The 24761-nt window shown below is 49.0% G+C and overlaps 12 protein-coding genes across 12 annotated transcripts; 2 read left to right on the top strand and 10 right to left on the bottom strand.

The window, feature by feature from the left end:
• Nucleotides 1-643: 643 nt before the first annotated feature.
• Nucleotides 644-2592, bottom strand: FVEG_13365 (hypothetical protein; the record flags this gene model as incomplete). Its single annotated transcript, XM_018902735.1, has 4 exons — nucleotides 644-1062; nucleotides 1119-2025; nucleotides 2076-2219; nucleotides 2278-2592. 4 exons carry the CDS (start codon nucleotides 2590-2592, stop codon nucleotides 749-751), a joined length of 1680 nt encoding a protein of 559 aa, XP_018761546.1. The 3' UTR covers nucleotides 644-748.
• Nucleotides 2593-3271: 679 nt separating this feature from the next.
• On the bottom strand, nucleotides 3272-4708 carry FVEG_13364 (hypothetical protein). Its single transcript, XM_018902734.1, has one exon. It carries the CDS (start codon nucleotides 4536-4538, stop codon nucleotides 3501-3503), a length of 1038 nt encoding a protein of 345 aa, XP_018761545.1. The 5' UTR covers nucleotides 4539-4708; the 3' UTR covers nucleotides 3272-3500.
• Nucleotides 4709-5336: 628 nt separating this feature from the next.
• On the bottom strand, nucleotides 5337-6470 carry FVEG_13363 (hypothetical protein; the record flags this gene model as incomplete). The annotated part of the gene is made up of 1 exon (XM_018902733.1): nucleotides 5337-6470. The coding sequence occupies one exon, from the start codon at nucleotides 6468-6470 to the stop codon at nucleotides 5337-5339; it is 1134 nt and encodes a 377-aa protein (XP_018761544.1).
• Nucleotides 6471-6901: 431 nt separating this feature from the next.
• FVEG_17511 (hypothetical protein) lies at nucleotides 6902-7762 on the bottom strand (the record flags this gene model as incomplete). The annotated part of the gene is made up of 1 exon (XM_018906759.1): nucleotides 6902-7762. One exon carries the CDS (start codon nucleotides 7760-7762, stop codon nucleotides 6902-6904), a length of 861 nt encoding a protein of 286 aa, XP_018761543.1.
• A 180-nt stretch (nucleotides 7763-7942) lies between these two features.
• FVEG_17510 (hypothetical protein) lies at nucleotides 7943-9197 on the bottom strand (the record flags this gene model as incomplete). Its single annotated transcript, XM_018906758.1, has 3 exons — nucleotides 7943-8873; nucleotides 8932-9001; nucleotides 9074-9197. 3 exons carry the CDS (start codon nucleotides 9195-9197, stop codon nucleotides 7943-7945), a joined length of 1125 nt encoding a protein of 374 aa, XP_018761542.1.
• A 537-nt stretch (nucleotides 9198-9734) lies between these two features.
• On the top strand, nucleotides 9735-12008 carry FVEG_13362 (hypothetical protein; the record flags this gene model as incomplete). Its single annotated transcript, XM_018902732.1, has 6 exons — nucleotides 9735-10458; nucleotides 10507-10564; nucleotides 10618-11082; nucleotides 11134-11372; nucleotides 11423-11488; nucleotides 11535-12008. The coding sequence occupies exons 1-6, from the start codon at nucleotides 9766-9768 to the stop codon at nucleotides 12006-12008; spliced, it is 1995 nt and encodes a 664-aa protein (XP_018761541.1). The 5' UTR covers nucleotides 9735-9765.
• Nucleotides 12009-12045: 37 nt separating this feature from the next.
• FVEG_13361 (hypothetical protein) lies at nucleotides 12046-13317 on the bottom strand (the record flags this gene model as incomplete). Its single annotated transcript, XM_018902731.1, has 1 exon — nucleotides 12046-13317. One exon carries the CDS (start codon nucleotides 13315-13317, stop codon nucleotides 12046-12048), a length of 1272 nt encoding a protein of 423 aa, XP_018761540.1.
• A 1638-nt stretch (nucleotides 13318-14955) lies between these two features.
• FVEG_13360 (hypothetical protein) lies at nucleotides 14956-16920 on the bottom strand (the record flags this gene model as incomplete). The annotated part of the gene is made up of 1 exon (XM_018902730.1): nucleotides 14956-16920. One exon carries the CDS (start codon nucleotides 16918-16920, stop codon nucleotides 14956-14958), a length of 1965 nt encoding a protein of 654 aa, XP_018761539.1.
• An 856-nt stretch (nucleotides 16921-17776) lies between these two features.
• FVEG_13359 (hypothetical protein) lies at nucleotides 17777-20101 on the bottom strand. Its single transcript, XM_018902729.1, has 2 exons — nucleotides 19563-20101; nucleotides 17777-19510 (listed from the first exon to the last, which is right to left on the bottom strand). The coding sequence occupies exons 1-2, from the start codon at nucleotides 20011-20013 to the stop codon at nucleotides 18399-18401; spliced, it is 1563 nt and encodes a 520-aa protein (XP_018761538.1). The 5' UTR covers nucleotides 20014-20101; the 3' UTR covers nucleotides 17777-18398.
• Nucleotides 20102-20497: 396 nt separating this feature from the next.
• Nucleotides 20498-22136, top strand: FVEG_13358 (hypothetical protein). Its single transcript, XM_018902728.1, has 3 exons — nucleotides 20498-20995; nucleotides 21042-21520; nucleotides 21570-22136. Exons 1-3 carry the CDS (start codon nucleotides 20819-20821, stop codon nucleotides 22015-22017), a joined length of 1104 nt encoding a protein of 367 aa, XP_018761537.1. The 5' UTR covers nucleotides 20498-20818; the 3' UTR covers nucleotides 22018-22136.
• A 14-nt stretch (nucleotides 22137-22150) lies between these two features.
• On the bottom strand, nucleotides 22151-22777 carry FVEG_13357 (hypothetical protein; the record flags this gene model as incomplete). The annotated part of the gene is made up of 1 exon (XM_018902727.1): nucleotides 22151-22777. The coding sequence occupies one exon, from the start codon at nucleotides 22775-22777 to the stop codon at nucleotides 22151-22153; it is 627 nt and encodes a 208-aa protein (XP_018761536.1).
• A 760-nt stretch (nucleotides 22778-23537) lies between these two features.
• Nucleotides 23538-24550, bottom strand: FVEG_13356 (hypothetical protein; the record flags this gene model as incomplete). The annotated part of the gene is made up of 2 exons (XM_018902726.1): nucleotides 23538-24412; nucleotides 24463-24550. 2 exons carry the CDS (start codon nucleotides 24548-24550, stop codon nucleotides 23538-23540), a joined length of 963 nt encoding a protein of 320 aa, XP_018761535.1.
• Between the last annotated feature and the right edge of the window lie 211 nt (nucleotides 24551-24761).

Here is a 24761-nt window from a genome sequence, read left to right as displayed (position 1 = left end):
TAGAACCAAAGTGGGAGAGCATCGTGAGGTAGTGGGTCCATTTCTAATCCTCAACTCCACATCTCCCCACTGCGGCATTCGACTGGAATACCGAGATCAGTTTACCGACTCCTGGTGCATCAAGTGCCGGATTTCTCATTTTATCAAGTTGACGTGCTCATGGAAAATGCGATCCAAAAGGTAAGTACTGCTGATATACAATGGCACGCTCAAGCTATCAGAGTGTACTTGAGGACAGCACAAAAAATACAATCGCGTTCTATGCTCTCACTACTACAGAATTCGCTATCCTGCCTTTCCATACTAATCTGGTTCATTGAGCAGTGTGGTGGGATAGTTGGGTATGAGTCGCTGGAATGAGAAAAGTCGGAAATACAGAACCCAAAGAGTCTAGGCAAGAATTAAAGGCTTCGATGACGAGCGACGGCCACCGTTGCCGAAAATGTCTTTGGTAAGGCCGTTGAAATACGTAAATTAAGCTTTACTGGCCTGGCCTGGTCTGGCCTGGTCTGGCGCAGGCGCCTGTCAGAGCGGCCGCCGATGAACAGGACCCTGAAGACAGAACTGACAAATTCGCAAATGCCGAGTGGGATGGCATCAGCAACACAGCGCAAAATTTGCCAAGGAACGTGTATTGATAGAACTCCGTGAATGATTACATCAACTTAGTTACATGCTGGTCCCTTGATTTCTTTCATCAAACTTCAATGGCCCGACCCGCCCTCGCCCCCATGAGAGTAGCAGCAGATCACTTCAAGTGACCGTCGACGTTGGTGTCACTGTCAGTCGCATCTTGCATCATGAAAACATCATCTTCCAAGAATTCACGAACTCCGGCGTCCCATTTAGTCTTGTTGTTCCAGAACTGTGCGAGCCTGGTACATTTGTCGATGGCATCTCTTGCTCCGTTCAAGCAGTCAAAGCTTGAGAGATCGGAAGGCTCGAGATCAGCTCTGCTCATAACTTGATCGTAATGACTGTGATCATCTTTCGACTGTCCGTGGTAGCAGTGAAAGTTTCGGAGGTGAGAGAAACGCCCAGGGGTTCCCTTTGGAAACAAAACTAGTGAGGATAGTTAGCTGACTCTGCGCCTTGAGAGGTGATTTTTTTGAAGTTACCTAGATCTGGTTCCAGAATCGGCGGTACCGGCGAAAAAAAGTCCGACACCTTTTTAAACAATGATCTGCGATCTGCCTTTGGAAGCTTGTTTTCGGGGTTGATCAAGTCTCTCTGACAGTGGCCCAAGGCGTAGGAATCCTGGATGAGATGGAAGCAACTTCCCAATGCTCTGCGACTGATGATGGGGTCCGTGTACGACGGAGTTGAGCCCATCAAAAGCTGGCGCAGGCTGTCAGTACCCTTGGGCTCACCATTGTCGGGGAACAAATCGCCCAGGTACCGATTGATCGGGTCATGAGGGTAGATTCCGTCCTCCACCGAAAGCTTGTACATGACCTCCAACCATCGCATGATCTTACTCTTGGTAACTTCCGACTTTTCCCCCTTCTGCGTTCCCATGGCATGGAGGAATTGGAGGTCTCCATAGTGAGAGCGCCAAATGATATTGTTCTTCGCGAACAGCCACTCCATGGAAAAGTTGAAGAGCCATTCAACACCGAATGCGAAGTTGCCATTGTTGTTCTTGTCATCTTTAAAAAGCTGGCATGCCGGGTCGTCGTTCCAAATCACCCCCCGGAAGAATTCGAAGATGGCTGGCTCTTTGATACTTAGAAAGTAGCCCACGACGTCACGGTAAGTCATTCCAGAAGGGACAATCCCTGCTTGGATGAGGGCGGCAAGGGTGATGTTCTCATGGACTGATTGGCCCACGCCTTGCCCTATTCCGGCCGCAACCATATAGTTTGCGACTTTGCCACTCTTCTCGTCCTCCTCGGCGGCAAGAAGACGTTCCTGAGATCGCACAAAGTCACGGATCAGGATATGGGCTTCAGGTGCACTGGCCTCCCAGTATTGTTCAAGAGTCTCATCGCATCCACGAGAGAACCTCTGAAAATCTGCAGTAAGCTTAGTATAGGTTAGCATAGATCTAGACGCGAGCTTTGGCATTGACAAACCCCAACTCGACGGTCCTCATTATTGTACTCCAGCTGGCAGTAGAGCTGACCTGCCAATCCAACTTCGTCGGCCGTCACGACATCTTGAGACAACTTCTCAAGCAAGTCCATTCCAAAACCGTCTACATTATCGACTACGGTAGCCTAGAATTAATTGTTAGCAATTGCACGGTGTCTCTATATCTTTGAGTATCATGCTTACTTTGACTTCCGCGGCACACTGTCTTGGATGCATCCAGACCCAAACGGCAAGCTTTTTTCCTGTATCTCCAATAAGGAATATGAAAAATAGCGATGACGGCTCTTTTCCGCCCTCCCTATCGCCTGAGATGGATATCTCGAAATAACTTCTGCGTCCAGGGAGGATAGTATCTGGCTGTTTCTTGAAGGTGCAAGCAAGAAAATGCGGCAAGTCCTGCTTGGATGGAACCAAATTGAAGCCTGTGTCGTTGATAAGATGTAGACGCACTACATCCCAAAACACGCGGCTTTGAACATCTTCCAAGTTGGTGTCCATGATGGCAGTAACGTTGTCGTTGCTGGGAATATGTGGCCAAAAAGTTTTGTTACTAACAAGGAATGAAGAATAACAAACTGAAACTAGACTCAGCAATCGTGCCCTTTATGACCATTTACCCTAACAATAAGATTCTAGTGTTCTTTTGGCCAGTCCCGGGACTTCATCTTTCAGCCAGCCACTCCCCCCAACAATTTCTCAATGAACCTGTTTTTCATACTTTACTCAATATTTGCGCGGAGTTATGGGAGCTGAATAACTAGGTGGCTGGTTGTATGCCAATCAGTTCTTCGCTTAGCCGCCGTGAGACAGTGTATAAGGCCTATGCCTTGTTCATATCCACATTTGTCGCATACACGAGGTTGCCACCTGCAGACTTTCAGTAGTTGTTATGCCAAGATAATATTCATCACATTCTTAGTACATATTGGATGGTAGGTGGCGAGCTGAGCTGCTAGTCTAGAACCCATCCGTCCTTAGCGCCATGCACCTCAGTGTAAATCATGTGCCTACAACTCTGGCTCGCCCTTCAGCACCAATGTATTTGGGCTTTCCATGCTCCCGCAACAACCTCCGACGTCCCTTGACTAGCCTTGACCTGACGGGAACTGGGTTTTGGCGCTCATACTTACAGTGCTGACAGAATTGCCGTCCGCTAAATCAGAAAAGAAACAATCTGATGACGATGTAACCTGCAAATGGCTTACATTTGTCAGGTAAAGATTTAATGGCTTGAGTTCTAATCTATTTAACTTGGAGTGAACAATTTGCTATTTCTATCTAGAGAAGGAGAAAAGGTTCGACAATGCGAAACGTCAAGGTCATTCCCACGGAACTTCAATTGAACCTGCGGAAGACCGCCTTGTAGAAATGAACGTTGGATCTTTCTATAGCTGCTGCTCTAAGTATTAAACGAGGTTATCCTGGAAGAACTCGCTGAGCTTAGAGAAAGGGATAATCTCAGTACGATCGTAGAGATCAACATGGCCAGCCCCACGCACCCAGTAAAGCTCCTTGGGTTGGCCGGCCGCACGATAAGCATTCTCGCTAAACTCCCTAGAGTGTGACTGATCGCCAGAAATGATCAGAAGTGGGCGAGGGGAGATGGTCTCGATGTCGTTGAAGGGATAGAAGTTGAGGAAATTGACATTGGTGACGAGCGAAGGGCTAGTAGTCTGGTTGCGCTGCCAGCCTTCGGGAGTGAACTCGCCACGGGCGGTACGATAGAAGTCGAAGAACTCACGAGAGACAGCATCAGACTGGCTTGTGAGTTCGTTCGGAGTCCCGCCCGTGATTTCAGTTGGAGCTCCGTCGGCTTCAGCCCATCTCCGCTGCGAGGCATTGGCGATAACCGCTCTGCGTTGCTCGGCCGATATGGCTCCTCGAAGACCCTGACGATTGACAGTCCCCATGTCATACATGGATACAGTAGCGACGGCCTGGATGCGAGCGTCGATCTTGGCTGCGTTGATGATAAAGCTACCGCTGCCGCAAATTCCGAGAGCACCGATTCGATCACGATCAACAAAGTTGTAAGTACCAAGGTGATCGACTGCGGCGCTGTAGGCCTCGGTGTAGAAATCGGGGGATACGATGTTCTTCGGACCGTCGCTTCTGCCCCAGAAGGGGAGGTCGAGGGTCAGCGTGATGAAGCCCTGCTCTGCCAGCTTGGTGGCATACAAGTTGGCGGACTGTTCTTTGACTGCGCCCATGGGATGGCCGACGACAATGGCGGGGGAGCTGGCATTGAGGCTTGCGTTCCTGGCAGTGAAGAGATTGCCGACGATGGTAGTGTTGTAGACAGTCTCGAAGTGGATGGGCTGGATAGCGACGTCTTCGCTACGGTAGAAGTTGTCGGCGCCGTAGGAGAGGTTTTGCGCGGAAGCGGGCATCACAGCTGCAAGGGCCATGATGCCTCGGGCGGCGTAGTTGAGGATGGACTTCATGGCAAATTATTGCAATACGGCCACTGAATGAGAAGTATAGTGATCGTTGTGTCTATTCAAGCGAAATGTTGGTTGTTATATATTCTTCGTCTTTGGTTTCTCCATGCTCTCTCTCATGTTGGAGATGCGTCATGCCAGTTAAGGAGCCAAACCGGGCCGCGTACTTGACCATCGTCAACCTCGAGGCTTAGTTATGCCAAGCCGTGCCAATTTACTTTTTTGCCGAGTGTCTGTCCGATGCCTTCTTATTGTCATTGAGAGTACAACAAACATGTGCAGGCGGAGTGAAGAATTTGTGTCTGTGTTACAGCGGGGAGTGGATCTTTAAATGTCAGCAACTTGCATTAGCGCCGGACTTGAAGCGGGATGGGATGCTTCTGGGGCACGTCATCCCATGGCTTGTCATTCAACCTTAATCAAATAGTCTAAACAAACGCACGAGGGCTTTGCAATGAGTGATGGGATCGGTAATGTTAGCGTAACTGACAACTATGTTCATCATACGATAGTCTATGTCTGGCTGGTAAGCACAAGTCTGCAGACTGCAGCAGCCTCCTGAGCCTCTATGACTAGATCCTACTCCCTGTCAAAAGACCTTCACTCTGCCTCGGCGTGTTCACTAACGGAAAATTCTCCAACCCACTCTCTTGGCTCAGCATAGTTGGCGGGACCCCATCAATCACCTGTCCAAAACCAGAACATCTCTCACACGGAGCCGTCTCCCGATTCTTCTTACTCAGATAAAACTCTGCCGAAAGCTTCTAGAGTTACCATACAGCTTGAAGTAGCACAAATCAGCTACAATGATAGCAACGATAAGATTCCCTGCCGGCTTGAGCCTCGGGACCTGACAGATGTACGTCGTAGCGATGACAGAGACGGTATAATACCCAATTTTCCCGTCGTTTTCTGCAATGCGCTGTAACTGTCATTCGCTGGACCTGATCTCAGATTCGCCATGCGGGTCGTTGACAAGTTCTCCGTGTAACGCGTCAGCAACTTTGCATCGGTAAGGATGTTGGACTTGGGGGCTGCTTTCTGGCCAAGATCAACGAGGATTGCCGAGTACGCCGCTTTTCCCAGCGAGTCTGCTTTTAACCAAACGTTTGAATAAGTATCGCTCCTATCTAGGGCCTTTGCTGTTAAAGGGAGTGGTAAATTGGGACAGCAGGCTACTTCGTAGATCTTACTGCCGTAGAATCGGTAGTCGAGGCTGAAGACGCCGGGGTCTTCGATATTAGAGTATGTATCATTGATCGTGAAAGAAACAGTCCCCTTGTTGAGTCCTATCTTGTCATCGTCGTCTTTGATAGCGCCCCTCTGATCCTGCAGCATCAGTGTGACTTCTCCCCAGAATGTAGGCATTAATGACTCGCCCCACCAGAGGCTAGCTTGAGTTGTCCTGTTACGACTCAGGAAACCTGTCCCTTGGAACTTGTGCAGACTGTCGAAGGAAATGGTGTCAGGAACGTAGTCGTAGGTCTGTGTCATATTGAAGAAGACTTCTCCAGCTGGTGTATCAGTCTTGCACGTAATGTACGACCGCAGCACGGCGCCCCATTCGCAAAAGCCAATCTGTTTTCCGGCTCTGTCTAGCGAATCAAAGTCGATTTCCACAGAATGGACAGAGCAGTTCTGCAGAATGTTCCGGTGATAGGTTAGAGCCGGCGAAATGACTCGCTGACCTTCTTTCCCTCTCTCCCAAACACTTGTCAACGTGTACGTCAGAGCCGCGTTGTTGGTGAAGAAATCGCTGTTTACTGGCAACGTGACGGGCTGGCATTTGGGCTGGACTTTTGTGGTCAGGAAAGATGGGTAGCGATGCAGCAAACCTCGCCTGGCAACAGTCGCATTGGGGTCCAAGGAGTTCTGCACGATGAGTTCATAGCTACTAGAGGCAAAGTTCATCAAATTGAAGAGCGCGATGAACATGATACCCCCGATGACAGCGACTGGCGTGAACAATTGGAAGGGAACGGGCTATGTAATGGGGTAGCTGAAATATGACTTATGCTCCACGGTCGTTGATAATTAAACCAGAGGACCACGATCAAGATTGAGGCATTATTGTTTATGTACTGCTGACCAAAATCAGGCTGTGAGTAAGTCATCGACTTCGAGATAACGGGTTTTACAGCTTTGTCTTACCACCACTGGCCTTTCATGCAGCTTACTGACATTTCAGTCCCGTTTGGGGGCCTCGCATATTGCTATAAATATCTTTTGGTAAGTGACTCTAAAGATATCACGCATGAGTTCAGCCCCGTCTGATGGATAACTCAGATTGGTGAAAATAAATTGCAACAGTTGATAATGTAATCTAAGTCCAAGTAGTTATATAAACGTAGCAGTTCTTCCGTCCTTCACCTTAAACGAAACTGTTTCTCAATAGCGTCCTCGTCATCCAAAGCCTCTCCATTCATCAGCCCGTTGACAAAAGATTCCCCTAAGAACAAACAATCTTCATCACCAGCACCGTCCACCGGTCGCACAACAAAAGGCGTGCTTCCACCGTAAAGAACACAAACATGGTCACCAGGCTTCATCGACAAAGGCCCAATGCCGACGTACCCTAATTCCGTCATGAAAAATATCCGATTTGCTTCCATCACGTCTTTGAAGCTTTGAGGCATATTGCTTCGACCCTTAGGTGGTGAAATCTTGAGACTTTTGGCCAGATCGACAGACGAGTCAATTTCATTTTGGCTGCCATAAACGTCTGCGAGTATATCTCTCAGTTGTTGTGTTTTTTCCTCGTTGTCGAAAAACCCCTGTCTTTCAGGTGTTGATGGACGCAACTGAAGCACAAGACGTAGAAGCTTGAGGAGAGTTCTTATCTCCTCCTCTTTCTTATCTTTAATGATAAGAAGTCGTATCAGAGTAGATGATAGGTACTCTCTGAAGTCGACCAGGTAGAAGGCTGAATCCACGAGGGCTGTAAGAGCGCTTAGGAGTAGTGTTATCAGATCAACGCCGTTTCTCGCAAGAATCACGTCTTTATGTTGCATCATCGTCTCAAACGCTCGTAGAATCCATGTGATAGGTCCCCAGCCTAATGAATCCAGAATCATTTCCTCCGAGAGGCGTGGATCCTTTTTCCAAAACCTTGCCTTGGCTTCCTTCCATTTATCTGCACTTGGCATCAACGGCATTATCGCTATGGCGACAGTATCGACATGTATTCCCCGCAAGGCTAATGTCCCTTGATCTGCATCTTCGTCCATTTTGGCTTCAGAGTCTTTTGAAGAGTTGTGTGTTCCGTTGGAAAAATACAATTGGTGTGTGTGCGGGCTATGAAACCATGGAACCCATAAGGGTCCCGTTTTCGTATTGAGATCCTGAACCGTGGAGAAGCGCAGAATGTCGAGTTTCTCGGTTACAGTAATGGTTTTGCGCACGAAATCTTAGTAAACTTCCAGAACAGGCTTATTGTAATCTGCCATGATGTTATATCCTGTCTGATCTGCGAGCCCAATGAATGCATATATCTTATCGCGGGGATCTGATGCTTCGTGAGCCACAAACCAGGAAACTAAATATGGCCAGTCTTTACTTTCGTGGTTTCCCAATACGACCGAGAGCGCGTTCTTCACAGGACCCATTGCAGTCCAATTATTCAATACCCTAGGTATTAATAGCCAACCTCTGATAGAGCTGAGAAAGGTCACGCCAGGGATAATGATGCTCCCCCACAAGATCCTATAGGATTTCGCCACGGCTATCTCTTGGACGATCCACACTCTTGAGAAGTATGGAAGGTCGAGCATCTTAATGAGGGCTACCCAGGTCGGAGATTCTTGTGCGGGCAGGCCGAGATTTGCCAGGGTTTCATCGTTAACAGGGTCTTCGGGTTTAATCATGCCAGACCAACTATGAGATGCCATTACGGAGATAATGTCAACAACACGAGCAGACTCGAGCAAATTTGTCACGCCTAACCAAGCGTTGACGAGCTTGGCTCTACTGTATATATCTCTCATGATACTGACTTGTTGAGATCGTTCCTGAATATCATTTTGGTTGATGCAGATCTGGCCAATCCAGATCAAGCGACAATCTCTTATTTTTCTCAAGCGATGCAAAGCTCCGTACAGATTGTCAGTGACGAAGAAGTCGTGGCCGTTGCATTGAATTGATTTGCCATTGGTCGTGGCTGGAGGTCCCCATACGTAGCTCAGCGCTTGATACAACGGTGCCGTTTCCAGCGAGTGCGATCTCAGAGTACAACGGATGGTGCCATTACTGTCGCCATTTTTGATCTCAAGGAGCCGGAATGATTGGGGATTGGGTAGTTTGTCGTAGGGGAAGCTCTGATTGATCACCATGTCATCGAGTCTGTTGTAGTTAAAGAATGATGAAATGATTTTAGTAGAAGAGAGTGCAGAAAACAGACTGAGGCCCATTGAGCGAGACCAAAGTCTTGGCGATTTCTCCCATGAGGCCAACGGTTCCACCGCCGTAGACTGCAAAGTATCAGTAACAAATATCAAGAAAGCCGGCCATTCGAGTGACCGATGGTTCATAGAATTACTCACCAAGGTCGATGTTCTTTGCAGCCATCGCACGAGCGAGCACCCGGGCAGCTTCCATGTGGGCGGGACTGGCACCAGTGCCTGCTCCGCAGTACACACAAATCTTGGTGCGAGCTAGATGAGGCATAGCGTCCTGAGCTATGAGTGTGACGACGTAGGGTATTTCGAGCGGTTGGTGAATATTCGGTACGTCGCAGTTAATGGCAACCAGGATGGGATGAAGAAAGATAATAACAAAATAATAGTCTATGAACAAGTTTCGGTCAGAAATAAATGACTTTATTTAAGAAGCAATCTATCCGGTTAGAGTCCCACCATGCTCGAGAGAGTGACGTTTAACTTGTGTGTTGCTCTTCAGCTCGGCCGAGGTTTGCACAAGAGGCACTCATTGATGCCCATACATCCAACTACCCTCGAAAAACTTGCCTATCCTAATTATCCTAGGCTTTAGAACATATAGCTATATTAAAAGGGAACAGCCAAACATTTCAGTGACCTCCTAGTCGATCTGTCGTGCATTTCGGAGCGCCGCAGTCTGTCTTTAACAGATTGCGCCTGATGTTGATGCAAGTAATGATAGCCGTGGATTAGCCGAACAAGCATGCAGGCAGAACCATCCACAAATCTCGGCCGCGTTGTAAATATCTCTACGCATAAGAATTGTGCAAAACACGGCCGATCGGGAATAATCACACATGCCAAATCCGAGATCAGCCCGAAGCAGTCAGCGGTCTGTTCTCGCCTGCACTAATTGCTCTCGCCGCAAGATCAAATGCTCCAAGACGATTCCCTGCACTGCATGCGTGCGCCAGCACAAAGCTGCGCAATGTCAGCGAGAGCCTGTCACCGTGGTTTCGAGGCGCTTGGTAGGGCGTTCTAGGGCCTCGACAGCACTGAACGACCTGCCTGTACCTGTCCCTGAAGCGGCCAGCCTCGCGACAGTGTCGCCAACTCCAATCGACGAAGTACCCGTCAGTACTACTGTTGACCCTGCAGCTGGTAGCACTGCTATAATTAGCAATGATCCTCTATGGCAAATTGATGAGCGAATGATTGAACAGCTTTTGGCTTCGCTATCCACGCCCGATACAAGGCTAACCAACGAAGATGCTGCCACGCTGGAGTTTCTTACCCACGGTCGGCGCAATATCCTCAACCAATTTATTGGAAGAGAGTCCATGTCCACCTCAATGACGCAGCCTGTGCAAAAATGGGATACGTTCCTACCTATCGAGGATGCTCGCTCGTTGCTAGTACTTCATGAGAAGCATCTGACTTGGATGCATAACACAGTTCATATGCCAACTTTTCTGCGCGAGTTTGATGAGAATGTTCGCATGATTGAATGTGATAGAAATTGGATAGCCCTTTATTATGCTCTTCTCTCCGTATGCTGCGGCCCTGCTGCTAAACTGGCTAATCTGACCCTTCATAAGCAAACGCTCTACCATCTCGACAACGCCTACCTAGCATCACTGTCCCATCCAATAAAAGGTGAACCATTTGGAACACACCGTTCTACAAGTTACTGACGTTTGGCATGCAAGTTGACAGCAAAGCGTCCGGTATATTGTTCGACAAGAGCAGAGAGATGCTCGATGAGGCCGAGTTCATGGACAAGCATAAGCTGACCTCGGTTCAAACTATCTGCTTGCTGGTTCAAGTTGCTCACAATTTTGACAAGTCTGACCTCATATGTGTTCTCGTATCTGCTGCTATTCGCATCGCTCAATGCCTGAACCTGCACCGGCTGGGTCTTCATGACCCTGTTGCCGGTGCCAATGAGGCCATCGACCGCGAAGTGCGAAAGCGAGTGTGGTGGTTTCTCGTGCGGTACGACTGGCTACAGATCCCGTTCCAAAACACCTGCCAGGTTCACTATTCACAGTTCAACACCCCGATGCCAGCTAATTGTCATGATGATGAACAGCGCATGATAAAAGATGGCAGAATTGACGCGCAGCCGGCTGAGATCAGTACCATTACTACCTGGACCAATTGCCTTGCCCAGAGTAAGGCTAATCATCTAGATCCAGGATGTCGCAGGCTAACAACATTCTCAGTGTCTGTTGTTATGTGGAGACATCACGATAACATGTCAAGGCAGGGAAGCACTGAGACTGATGATATTGATGCAAGATACAATGAAGTCATACGAGCCGATGAGGAAATCAAGAGCCTATATCTATCATGGCCTGATACATTACGAGCCGTCAATAACACGCCAAGTGATAATCCATCAACCGATGGCCTGCCCACGGGCCTAATGCCAGCAATGCTTCTCATGAGTATTGCCCAAAAAGTATTAAAAACTGCCGATGTGTCTGTGTTCATCGCTGATGAGTTCGGCAGATCTTTACCGTTCATCGCCAATTCCAACTGTCGTGTTTTCGCGACAGGCGATATGCATTCTCTCAAGTAAGTGCCCCTGATCTTCTCTGAGATTATCACTGAACCGTTACAGCTATCATGCGTAACGATCGCGGAGCGAAGCATCGAAGCTTTCCAGAGATGGCCCAATTGTTTGGAGGCACGCATCTGCCGCCGAATGTGGACTACACTGTCCTACATGATCAGCTGCTCAATCACTCTCCTTTTTGCTTTGCTCTTCAAGGCACAAAATGCCCTCACGCATGATTGGGAGAGGCTACGCGCTTATGTCGAGTTTGGGAAGAAATTCCTTGGTAAGGAAGCAGAGACGAGCTCGATCGCCAGGAGAGGAGCCCGATTACTCAGCGCGTTGATGGAGCTTGAGCGCACCTCGGGTTTCTCATCGGATATCGAAGCAGATATTGGAGATACTATAAGACGCGTTGCGTTGGCTGACGACGACGGTGTTGAAGCGAGTACTGGTGAAGGTTACCAGATGGTCTTCCCGTACGGGCAAGATCTTTGGGAAAGCCTGATGAGGGATCCTACCGAGGTTGAACTGATGTGATGACTCATGCGGGCTGAGTTTGAACATCATAAGCCTATTACTGCCGAGGTCTCCTGGCGCTGGTCTTCTCAAAGCTAAAGCTCCACGTCACCTTGCGAGTACCTCCAACATCCGAGGATCCCAACCTTCCAACATGCTGCAGTACACTTGGCGTGATAGCGTACTTCTTCAGGTGGTGACTATCCGCAAAATACTCTATCAGTGAGTCCCCAGCAATAGCATTAGACGCGGTGTTCAGAGCGACACCAAGCTCGTCAAGGTGCTGCCGAGGAATTACAAGACCCTGTGCACAACACCCGTAGTTTGGCATCTCATGGACGCCTGCCGGATACGGATTGACTGTGAGACGACCGGCGAGGAAGTATAAGAGGATGAAGGACGCTGTCCAGAATGTCAGATGTGGCAAGGCCCAGATAGTGGACTTTGGGTGGAAGGTCTGAGATCTGCGTCGTGTTTCTATAGCCACTACCAGGAGGTAGAGCGCTAAGACGATACAGTATACCCATACCGAGTTGATGAGATAGGTCGGCCACTCCTCTGCGTTCCAGCCCATGTATGTTTCGGAATAGAACAGTCGCAGGTACAGCCAGTTCTTTACGTCTTCAGTTCGTTCGAGCTTGTCCAAAGCAGTAGATAGTCGCCTTAGCCAATTGTGCGCAGCAATGATATCGTCCTCAACCAAAGCAAAGTACTCTGCCTTCTGTTCTTGGCAGGCTGCCATCAATGTAGCGTAGTCGCGGTGGACTCGGTCGTTTCGGGAGAGCTCATGACTGTGATCCGATGCGACGGTACGGTATCGCTTGGGGGCGTCGGTTATCGAGGCATTGCCGTAGACGAGGACCTCATCTGCCAAACGGTCAAGCCAACGTTTTCCAAAGGCAGGGTGGGATACTGGATCATCGTCGGCCAGTAGTACGACGATGTGTATCGCCTGTCTCTGTTCGAGGCTCAGACCTTGGACAAGCGAGGCCACTGCTCTGGGGAGGAACTGCTCTCGCTCTCGCGTGACACTCGGTATGCCGACACAGATACGTTTCTCCAAGTCTCGGGGTATTGCTTCGGCGACGTTGTTGAAAAGGGGGAGTTTCGCTAGTTCTTCTACTGGGAAGTGTTCGGCAATATCGAGTAGCTCATCAGCTTGACGTTGCCGAAAAGCGCTGTATCGCGCCTCGTAGGCTCTGCCCGAGTCATAAAAGAAGGAAGAAGGGTCGGAGAAGGTGTAGAGTCTGCAGATCTGGAACGAAAAGACCCATAAACTAGCCAAGGAGGCGTACACGATGAAGAGTCGTCGATTATGTCCTATCAGCATTGCGAAAAAGATACAATATAGCCAAAATGCTATACATGTTGAACTTCAGTTGACGGATCTGTGCAATGCTCTTATTAGAAGCTTCGGAAATATCTTCACTGCCGACTTGGCATGGCACATGTTCTGCTACGTCCGTCTAGCGGCGGCCGACTTGTGGACTTTTTGGTCATGATCGACCATCGAAGACCAATCTTAAGCCTCTCAACATGCCCGAAGGAGGAGATACGAGCTTTGTTAGGCCAGAAACTCGTCACTGGTGTTTCAACATATCGTATGGTGTTGTTTTACGTACAAGGGTTATGATCCTCTGGAGTTATGCGGTGGATTCACAAGAACACAAGGCGGAAATGGGGAAGTACCTCAAATAACAAGCCTCCTCAGTTTCTATCGTAAGTGCTTTCCCAACAGCTTACCAGCGATTCACTGGATGTACATATTTCCTTAGTTGAGTAGTCTTTTGACACTAGGTACTTTGCACTGTCGTTCTTAACATAGGCGACTTGTCCCAAGTATTGTCCGAGGCCATTTAGTCTCGGCATGACCATTAGAGTGCTGATGCCAGCTGCTAGCTTCAAACGATGAAGAATCAAGCTATATGGCAAAGCCACAAACCACGTGGAGTTGTTTCACGCCAGCTAAAAATACTTGAAGGATTCGGGCTTCAAAGCGCGGCATTTAACTATACGATGTCTAGATGACGTCTGCTTCGGAGTTTGTGGCAGTGCAGCGGCCGCTAGTTTGAGGGACAGAGTTGCTGAGTGACAACTTCGGCCTGGCATCATCAGCAAAGTTGGAACGAACTCATGGGACTGGTTGACAGAAATCACTCCTATGAGACAAGAGGCCCCGTCGACGCAGCCCATTAATTGGCAGATTTAAGTCTATACAAGAAGGCTGTTCAGAAACAACAGAGCGCGAAGATCTCAATCTCGGGCTCCACTATACTTGCCCTACAAGGCTGGCATCATCATCGCGTAGACCTTCGGGCAATTCACAGATTTAGTGATATCGACAATAAAATAAAACACTTTCTAGCTGGAAATAAGCATCTTCAACATGCATAAGAACATACTCTCGCTTGATTCGTGGCCATGCTCGTATCTCTCCCGAGATTGAGACTAGGTCGTTGGCATCGACAATATCGCAACAGCTGGACTCCAAGACACGATCCTGATCCAGTCCACTGCGAAATAAAACGATTCTCCATTGTTTTGAAATTAGAGTAAAATGACACCACTTTGCTCGTCAAGAATCTCTCAAACTGTCGATCTCGAGGCTGTGCGCAAGCTCGTCCAGTCTCATCTCTCCGAGAGGCGGCCGACCCGGTTAGCACGGCCCAGCCGCACTTTCGGACCATTTTTTCACAAGAGGATCTATGCAGCTATGTACCTTGTTGCTCACCATGCAACTGACTGGATTTTTGAGCTTTCGGTTGGATATTTCTGGTTGTTATCGTAATAAGTAACCATATTCCAAATTCTGTGCACCAAGATAAGCCCGCCTCGGGATCAAGAAACTGAAGACCTTAGACGAAGATGCCAAGATAAATTTAGTAAATAAGACCCTGAGTATAGGCTAAGCTACCTAAATACTCTCGTCGCTTGGTGTCGAGATCCTCAAGTTTCTAGCAAGCTCTCATCAAATCACACTCCAAACCAGAGCAAAAGCTTGCTTATGCCCAAGCAGAGTCCTCGGCTCAGTGACACTAAGCGTGATCTTAGTGTCCCTCTCAGCAGGTATACCACTCCAAATAACCTGCTCCACGTTGTTCACGTCATCAGGTCTATCACCTAAGTTTCCGAATCTACTCGGCGCATCACCAACAGCAACCTGAAGATTGATGTTGTTCTGCAGAGCAGCACCAGGAAGATCGGAGTACACCATAGTGACCTTTAATGTAACAGTTTCCGAGTCTGGCCCATCAGGCATGAGAAGGTCTCCAAGGGTGAGTGTTTTAATAAACTCATCTTCGTCATCATTATCGACAAGCTCCCCCTCAAGGTAGCCCTTGTTGGTAGTTATGCCCTTGAGGATGATGGAGTTGGCGAGGTCAACGCGGCCGAAGCCCTGGGCTTCAGCTTTCTTGCCCGTGTTAACAGCGCCGTTGACAAGCAAAGCTTTGAGCAAAGCGGCACTTGGAGAGGCTACACCGTCCTTTTGCAGTGTCTCGCGGAGAACGGCAACACAGCCTGCGACAAGCGGAGTAGCCATGCTAGTGCCCGAAAGAAACATCCACGCAGGGTCACTTGAACGACCGAATCTGTCATCCGGCTTTGCATCTCTCGACATTGCCGACAGAATCATGGCACCTGGAGCTACGACATCAGGTTTGATACGTCTCTCTAGTGTTGGCCCACGACTACTGAAATGGGAGATGTTATTGGGATTGCCCTCGACAACTCCATCGGCGTCGAAGGCTTCGAACGTTTTGTCCTTGGCCTTGCGCTGATTATCGCATGATCCAACAGCTATGCAGTTCTTGGCCGCTGCTTGTGCACCAATGTGGCCAAGACGGGTGGGCTCATCTCCGTCGTTACCAGCAGCGAAGCAAACTGTCATCTGTGGATGATTGGAGACAAAAGTGTCCAGGCCCGTGCTTGCGTTATTGTACTCAAGTTGGCGCGTCCAGACGGGACCCCAGGAATTGGTATGAATGAAAGACTGGTGTTCGATGGCTTCATTCAGTAAATCGGTGAGAGTCTTTCCAGATCTACCGAAAAGACCACCGCGATTGTCCAAGAGAGATTGGACAATAAGGGTCGCCTCTGGCGCAGTCCCTTGTATCGGACCTCCCATTTTCTCAGAGTGCCCGTCTCCGAGGATAGACCCGCAAACATGCGTGCCATGCCCATCCAGGTCATTAGTCATGGTGGATCTGCCAACGGGTATGAGCTTCTTAACACGACCGGTAAAGGCTTCGTGGGTGCTGTTCCTATCTCCAGTATCGAAGCCAGTGTCAGCGACGGTGACTGTCTGACCGGCTCCTTTGAAGATAGTGGTGTTGGGTCCAGTGACATCAGCATGAAGGATCTCACGCGCGACATTGTTGAAGAAGGTGAGCTTATGTACCTCTTGGATGGACCCAACACTATCAATCTTGGCGATCTCTTGCAGCTTGTCATTGTTACCTGTCAGACGAATGACAGAAGCACCATCTCTGATAGTGATATCTTCAGGTGAGATGCCAAGAGAATCTTGGATACGCTGGGAGATATCCTCAGCAGAGTCGTCCGCACGATTCTGAAGGATGATATCAACAGTACGACTTTCAGCCGTATCATCCTTAAGAGCCGGCTGGAGCTTGAGCTCTGGCTGCAGAGGCTTCGCGTCCTTGACGAAAGCAAGGTCGCGCAGGGACTTGATGTCCGTGGGCTCATAACGGCAGAGCCAGGTGTTGCCGCCGAGGTACTCATGCAACTCGACGTGGAGATCTTGGAGGGTTCTTTTCTCGGGCCTCTTAAGAGGGTCTTGGGTCTCGAGAACGATGTAATTAGTGTTCTCGGGGAGACGATTGACTCTCATCTCGCCCTCACCGGACTGCTCAGGGCCATCTGGGAGGGACGAGACGGAGAACGTATTGCCGTTTATGGTAGGGCCAGACATGGTGAAAGGGTTGAGGATAAGAGACTGTATAAGGAAGTATGAGAAGTATGGCTGTTGAGAGTGATGTGATCAGGAACAGGACGAGAGAGGGTCTTATAGTGATTTTGAGAGGCAGATGCGGCGATACCGGCGCCTCTTTTTCAGAAAACGGATGAGCCCCTCTCAAGTGAGACAAGTCATATGTGCCAGTAAGGGTAGACAGAAAAGCTCAGGGCCTGTAATCGCAGTGCCAAAAAGGTTTGGTTGAGCTTAGTATACTTCAGTTGGTCTATCGAGCATTTCATTCTGGCACCACGTCTCTATCGCAACAGGTTTATGATTCGGAGAGGGCCATGTCTCAAGGTGCGGCTGAACGCAAGAATCGATCAGCCGACAACCTCTTCAGCCCTACTAGCATCACATAATTGATGCATTGCTATGTCGACTGTCTGAGCGCAGCATTGCTCTAGCTCCTGCTGGCAAAGATGGTGGCATAGGGAGCCAAGCTAAGACCTTTATCCTAAGTGACAAAAACATTTAAGCAAGCTTTTAGAAGATCTGAGATTGGATAATTGTGGCATGCTTATCTCACGTCGGTAGGTTTCTTGCTCTCAAGTGGTGGTCAATTGAGACAATCATATGTGACAGTTGTATAAACTTGCATGAAGAGGCTTGCGTCTGAGCGTGAGTGATACATGACTCCCTAATCCGGATAGACGCACTTCATATCCCGCCCGTGGCTGGCTGAAATCTAAAAGATGGTGGTGGGGAGACCGAATCACAGGACGATGCTTCATCAGAGCATCAAGTCCCGACACCCCCCACGTCAAGCTCTAGACTCGTCTAGACTGCTCCACTAGAGATATCTCATGCATGTTCTACCATAAAAAGTGTAAATTAAGCTTAAAATGTTTGATATGCTACGACGTGATGTAAGGAATGTGACGAAGCTATTTGATAGTCCTAGACTCCGTTTTTCCACGGACATCAAACTGAGACATGTGGCGAAGTCGTTTACCTGCTATCGCTCTTTCCAAGGCCTAGGCCCGATATCTGCTGTTGTGTCTACTGTTTTTCACTTGTTCTGTTGAATAAAACCTGATGGTCCCGGTCTGTGATGTTGCCTCTTTCATTGAATGCGGCATGTCTTTGCGCCATCATCTAAGGGTCAAGGACAGAAGGATGCCTGCCTACCCAGCGTCTTAGGATAACAAATGAAGATCAGCGATGAGGTACCCATCTACTTACACGCATAATCTCACAATCCCACAATTTCATGCCTTATTGATGCCATTTTGATGTAATGCAATGTCTTCGCAGTAGTAGACAAGCTATAGTAGATACAAGTTGAAGGTGTCTGTTGGCGTGAAGACATAGCGCGAAAGAAACATCTAGAGACTCGACTCCGAACAAGAGAGCGACAGATTGTAAAACGTTGTTGTTGGGATAAGACTATAAGCTCTTTGAGTTACCAAAAATTAAGACAAAAATGTTCTATTCTACGTAGAAGTCGAAAGCGCGCCCATCGTGACTGTTGAGCAAGCAGCATCATAGACAGAAGGCTTCACAAAGTCGACACGAGGCTTCGTGCCCTTACCCAGCTCAATCAAGGTCTTGCGCACGGGATCAAATCTAGGCCAGCCAAGCTTACTCAAACCCGACCAAGGATCGTCGCTAAAAGAGAACCAAGCATGTTGCATGATCTTGGTGAGCTTCTTCTGGTCGGCTGATGGCGCAATGCCACTGACATCGCCGGATGCACCGAAGATCATGTGCAGGTCAACACCATGATACGCGCCACTTGTAGGGAACAGTCTTGTATTATCCCAGTCTGCCAGATATCGGTACGCCCATGACGGTGTATTGTGATCGCGACGCGCCTTGGCCTGGTATGACACGGGACAGGTGAAGGATTCGAGAAGGAAAGATTTGACTTGGGCGTCCGTAGGAACAACGCCATTTCCGTAGGCGGGAATACGGTAGTATCCGTCTTCGTTATTGTTGTTGCCAAAGAGGATGGGCACTTTAACAAAGTTTCCGCTCTTAGTTCGGCTAACGTAGTCGGAGAAGACAATCTCGTTATCTGGCTTGGGGTAGAATGGAGGGATGGATCGGAGGACGCTGGAACTGGCAGCAGGCCTGATACCAGCAGCAGCTTGTTTGATATCCTCCCAGTCAACCTTGCGCATGCAAGCCATCACCTCACTGGTAGTGTTGCATCCTACAGCTGCCACGACCGAAGCCCAGTTCTTCTCTTGGACAGCAGCGGAGTTGACAGGGAAACTGAAAGCGTTGCCTGATGGTGCGATAATTCCATTGACGATCGGGTCTTTCTTGTATGCATATGTCCAGTAGTCAACAGCTACGCCGCCAGAAGATTGACCAGCGATGGTGATCTTGGAAGGGTTGCCGCCGAATCTCCAGATGTTGTCGCGAACCCACTCGACAGCAGCTCGTTGGTCGCGCAGACCTAGGTTCTGAGTCTCGCCAGGTGCACCAGGGAAGCCAAAGATGTTGATACGGTAGTTGACGGTGATGACGACGATGTCCTCTGCGTCAGCGAAGTATTTGCCATTGTAGAATGGACTGTCGGTGTTGCCGATAGCAAAGCCTATATCGCCAAGTCAGTCTCGGTCTTGATATAGAACACACGAGAAACTTACGTCCACCATAGAAGAAGACCAAGACAGGCTTATTTGCTCTGGCAGAGTTGGGCGTTGCTTTGGACCAAATATTCAGCGTCAAACAATCCTCACTCTGAGGAGTTCCGGCCGCGCTGGCGAAGTACGAAATGATGCGCTGGGCTTGAGGTGTCATATCAGGATAATCCACCTTCTTACTCGCCGTCAACGGACAATCATACCCAAAGTTCTTCGCCTGGAAAGGCTTCTTCGAGTAAGACGTAATTCGCTGAGGAGCCGCAAACCTCAACTTATCCACCGGCGGTTTCGCATACGGAATGCCCAGATACTCAACAACACACGGCGAATTATCCGCGACATGCCCAGTAACCGGTCCATTCGCCGTCTCGACAGTGATGTACTTGGATGGGTTGCATTTCGGAGTCGCAGCAGCCAGACCTGCCCAGAGAGCGAATGCAAAAGCCGCGTGCATAATGGAGGTGCAGTAGCGCAGGGGTGACAGAAAGGCAAAAGTCACTGTCTCACGTTGGGATGGGGAGATTTGGGAACTTTATTTAAGCATTTGGACGCGCATCGGGGAAGTACCCTGAATAGGAATCCACAAAGGATGTGACCAGGTTGAGATAGACTTAGCGGCCGACCTTTCCGGATCAACGGTTTGACAGGGGCACGGCCCGCGAACAATGGAGGGAGAATCAAGCTACAAGTTGCTCACTAGAATCGTTTCCCCTTCTAATCGATCGTCAGAGCATGACAATCGCAGTATACACTCTCATTTCTATGTTTTCGATACCCCAATGATTCGTGAACAGTCTGAAATACCTCACCTCCGGGGAATAGTTCGCCGCGCCTCACCCCTGCATGAAATGACACCACCAACAGGTTGGTTCATCCCGGATCGCAGGCAAAAGGACCGTTCATCCTTTCTCCTTCGGAGATTGATTATATTCCCTCACTACCAAGACAGGTTGGTCGCTACGCATACTTCGCTGGCCCTGTCGTCATTCGATATCTACGCACTCTATTCACCCGACAATGCGGTGACACTTCCGCTGCCTCCGAAGCTAAGTCCTCGTGACTTTGGAATCAACATACGATTGCCCGGCACTGCTTGTATTAGTAACGGTGTCCACCATACCATGATGTGCCGAGTGACATAGACCTATTGCACCATTGGCTGTGCCGCGCTGTTGGGGCCGACTTTATATTCTGGGGGTCCTCCATGGCCCCTCTCGAGGTGCCACTCTAGCCCGCCCGTGTAGGATGCAGCCACCAAAATGATTGACAGAGGTATGGGATTTCCCGCCGATGGCGTCGACAATCATGGCTGGAAGTTATACGTCACATCGTTAGTAATGATCATTTCATCAGGTCTGTTTGTCGTTGCGAGATGTATTGCACGGTACTCGATACACAAACTTGGATCAGACGATGTTGCCATTATTGTTTCTCTGGTAAGTCGGTTGACCATCCGAATGGCACTGTAGCTAATTGTCCAAGATATCCTCTATCCTTCTTTCGACGTACATACAACTTGCCATACACCACGGCTACGGAATGCACAAAGCCGATCTCGAAAAGCCCGATCTTCGAATGGCGTTGAAGATGTTCTTTATCGCTCAGACGCCATACAAAGCAACCGTCTGCCTCAACAAAGTCGCTGCGATCCTACTTTATCTCCGACTATTTGTCACAAAATCGTTTCGTGTTTGGTCTTTCGTCGTGCTGGGAGTTGTAGTGGGATACAGTATTGGTGGTATTGCAGCGACAATTTGGCAATGCGTCCCCATCAAGGGCGCATGGGACAAGTCAGTGGATGCCAAATGTATCGACTCAAATAAGTTTTGGGTTGCCTACGCTGTCCTCAACATCTTGACCGACGTTATGGTCTTGGCTCTTCCGATTATGCCCATCATGAGGCTTCAGACCAGTAGACGGGAGAAACTCCTCCTCTGCTGCATCTTTCTTCTAGGTGGATTGTACGTATAACCTCCAACGTCTCTAGACAAGAACTAATCAATGTCGCAGTGTCACCATTACATCGATCCTCCGAGTAACATCCGTATCAAACTCTCTGAAGAATAAGAAAGACATGACCTGGAACTTTATTGATCGCGGCGTATGGACTCTTATCGAAGCTAACCTGGGAATCATCGCCGCATGTCTACCAGTGCTACGACAGCCTCTGGGCAAGATCTTCCCCCGCATTTTCGGATCTACCAAAAAGAGCTCCTTGTACTACACAGGGCCAGGTGGTCCTGCAAAAGGCTACAACTTGTCAGATATAGCTGCTCGAAGCCCTCGACCAGGTATTTGGAAGAGCGACGCATCTCGATCTGAACAAATTATTTCTGTTGGAGGACCGCAAACAGAGGCAAGTCGGGACAGCGACGAGCGTTGTATTATTGCCGATTCGGTGAAAGGGAGCGATTTTGGGAGTGAGCTGGCTGCTCACAAGCCCGTTCTAAGCAGATAGAAGCCACAAAAGTTATCAATTGTTTTCCGGAGCTCATACCAGCACAGAGTCACCAACTGCGTTAGGCTAACCCAATATACAGTAATGGAATCCCCCATCTATACTAGCTTATTCTCCCCAAGACTTAGAGCGTCTACTTGGATTCATTTGGCGTAATGCCAAGCTCGATAGGCTGAAAGTTGCTATCAGAAGCCTTGTCGCCCGAATCAATAGCAAGCCAGAGGCCATCTGACCTCCCAGCATAAGTGTAAAACTTATCCAACTCTCCACCAGTCGGAGTGCAGACGGTATCGGGGTCGAAGACGCACTCAACCCCTGGCACAGAACACTTGAGCTTTCGATCAGTGGTCTGCTCGCACGTGAGGAACCCAGTGTACGGGTCACCACTGGTAGAAATGTCGCATGTCGTGACGAAGTTGGGCTCGTTACCGTCTCCGTATCCAATGCATAAGTAAAGATTATTGCGCGGCGCTTTGACATAGTTTGTGCCGGGCTCAATGATAAATGGAGGCATCATGCCTATTCTGCTGTCTGTGGGGTTCCATCCCATCATTGAGCCCTCATTTGCCACGCCCTTCATGTATTGTCCATTAATGGAACCGCCGCCGACAGCAAGAACGTCGAATGTCTCGAAGGGTTCGGGTGCTGATATGCTCGAAGTAGGGTCTGAGATTGCAGTCGATTCAGCTGTCGTTGCGTCGGCCGTGGTGCTGATCTCGCTGGCACCGGCGGTAGTTGCTGTAGTCTGGGAAGATGGCATTCCTGAAAGTGGATGCATTGACTTCGGGCGTACCCTCTGTCGTGCGACTATTAATTGTAGACGTGGCTGTGATGGTAGAAACTTCGACCGTAGTTGAGGTGGTAGTATCGACGATATGAGTCTCAGTAGACATCACTGTCGTGTGAGAGTCCGCCGATGCTACACCTAATAGTTAGATGAGATCTCTGACCCTGCCGACCCTCTATTGGCAGTGACATACTCGTATCCCTCGGTCGAGGCTTACAAACACTCGCCATAGCAGCGTCTGCCACAAAGGCGACAGACGAGAAAAAGATCAAAACGCATGTCGCGATGAATGAGTGGTGGAAGTTGGATAAAGAATAATATCATAAAAGAGAAGAAACGTAAGTTGAAATGGCTTTGAGTGCGCTGATCCATGGGCTACTGCAGCAGCTCATTTCTCTCTCCTACAGTGGTGAGCTGAGGGTCTGGAGCTATCGACGTTCGAGGCGTGGCTATTGCAATAGATCAGGAACTAGCAAACGCCTCGGCGACCTTTAAAATTCAATAGCGCTACACTAAGAAGAGCCGTGTAAAAGTTCTTGAGCTAAGGATTTAGAGCAAGGATAACCATAATATTAACTCAATTGCTAGATGATCAAACATAATGTACGTAGTAATTTAAGAGTGCGCGAAAAATAAGAAGAAATGTCAGACATGTTATGTACAGTTGAGTGGCTGAGAGATTAGATCGCCCACAGGGAGGTTAGAGAAGAAATGCTGTTCCAGCCCTTGTTTACTATGTATCATCAGAAGCAGGTTCAATCCCAAGGTCGACAGACTGCGTATCGGTAGTAGGGCTATTGCCCTCCCGTCCCATAGTAAGACCAGTGCCCGTCGTCATACCAGGATGCGTATAGAATGCAGTCAACGTCCCAGGAACGGCCGAACATATCGGAAAACTAGTAAGAGGGTCGTCTATACACTGGCCAGCAGGAGCTGAACACTCCAGCCTGTGATCGCGAGTCTGCTCACATGTAACATAAGAAAGTCCGCCTATGAAGTTGTTCTCGGTGCCGGGATCACAGAGCGTAAGAGGGTGGATTTCTTTGTCGGTGTATCGGACACACAGATAGTATCCGCCGATTTCAATGACTTGGTTTGTGTCGGGATCGATGGAGAATGCGAGGATCTGCGGTGCGCCTTGGAGGTTCCATCCTATCTCGTAGCCTGTTTCTACCTCGCCGCTGACTTTTTGGCCGTCGACTTGCGCGCCGATAGCAAGGACGTTGAATGTTGGGATGGGGACGAAGGTGTCTGCGGTTGTGGTAGTAGCATCGGCTGTGGTTGTCTCAGGAGATGTAGTCGCGGCAGTGGTTGTAGCCTCATCAGTGGTAGAAGCATCCGTGGCTGCAGTATCAGTAGTGGCGGTCCCTGTTGAGATAGCCTCTGTAGCGTCTGTTGTCTCAACTACAGTAGTCGATAAGCCGACAGTCTCGGATGTTTCAGTGGAAGTGGCCGTCTCTGTAGCCTCGGTTGTAGTCTCATCATCAACAGCAGACGTGGGAGTAGTCGACGGATTGGCAGAGGTAGCAGTCGTTGATTCAACTTCGACAGTCGTTGTTGGAGCAGTGGCAAAAATGGTCGAAGTCACACTCTCGATAGACACAGCGCCTGTTCTCAATTAGCAATGATTCACAAAATATTCCAAGAAGGGGACTCACTAGAACTGGCAGAGGATCGTGGTTTGCAAACGCTGGCCAATGCAAAATCTGTTGCAAGACCGACGGCAAAAAGGATGTTGAAGCGCATTTTTGTAACAGTAAAGAGCGACAGCGGTTGGATTGAAAAGGAGACTAGAGATCAAGAGGAACGATGCAATTGCGAAAGGCGGAATTCAATGTTTTTATTCACATTTTGCCAAGGGGCTCATTTCCCCCAGCAACAGCTGGCTCAGTGAGGCTTGACGCTATTGACAATTAGCCTCAGCTGGGCTGGCTCAATAGTCCAGGTACAAGCTTAG

Source organism: Fusarium verticillioides, chromosome 8, assembly GCF_000149555.1.
Source record: "Fusarium verticillioides 7600 chromosome 8, whole genome shotgun sequence".
In the NCBI taxonomy this organism is placed as follows: Eukaryota; Fungi; Ascomycota; class Sordariomycetes; order Hypocreales; family Nectriaceae; genus Fusarium; species Fusarium verticillioides.
Note: the sequence above shows the minus strand (reverse complement) of the source record. Positions and strands in the feature narration are given on the sequence as shown.

What these genes read in the sequence shown, in the direction of transcription:
- FVEG_13364 (XM_018902734.1), bottom strand. Translation starts at nt 4,538, where the DNA reads ATGAAGTCCATCCTCAACTACGCCGCCCGAGGCATCATGGCCCTTGCA.
- FVEG_13359 (XM_018902729.1), bottom strand. Translation starts at nt 20,013, where the DNA reads ATGCACGCGGCTTTTGCATTCGCTCTCTGGGCAGGTCTGGCTGCTGCG. An exon ending in GGTCTTCTTCTATGGTGGAC is followed by an intron (nt 19,511 to 19,562) that starts GTAAGTTTCTCG and finishes TTGGCGATATAG; the next exon opens with GCTTTGCTATCGGCAACACC.
- FVEG_13358 (XM_018902728.1), top strand. Translation starts at nt 20,819, where the DNA reads ATGATTGACAGAGGTATGGGATTTCCCGCCGATGGCGTCGACAATCAT. An exon ending in TTGCCATTATTGTTTCTCTG is followed by an intron (nt 20,996 to 21,041) that starts GTAAGTCGGTTG and finishes TAATTGTCCAAG; the next exon opens with ATATCCTCTATCCTTCTTTC. An exon ending in ATCTTTCTTCTAGGTGGATT is followed by an intron (nt 21,521 to 21,569) that starts GTACGTATAACC and finishes TCAATGTCGCAG; the next exon opens with TGTCACCATTACATCGATCC.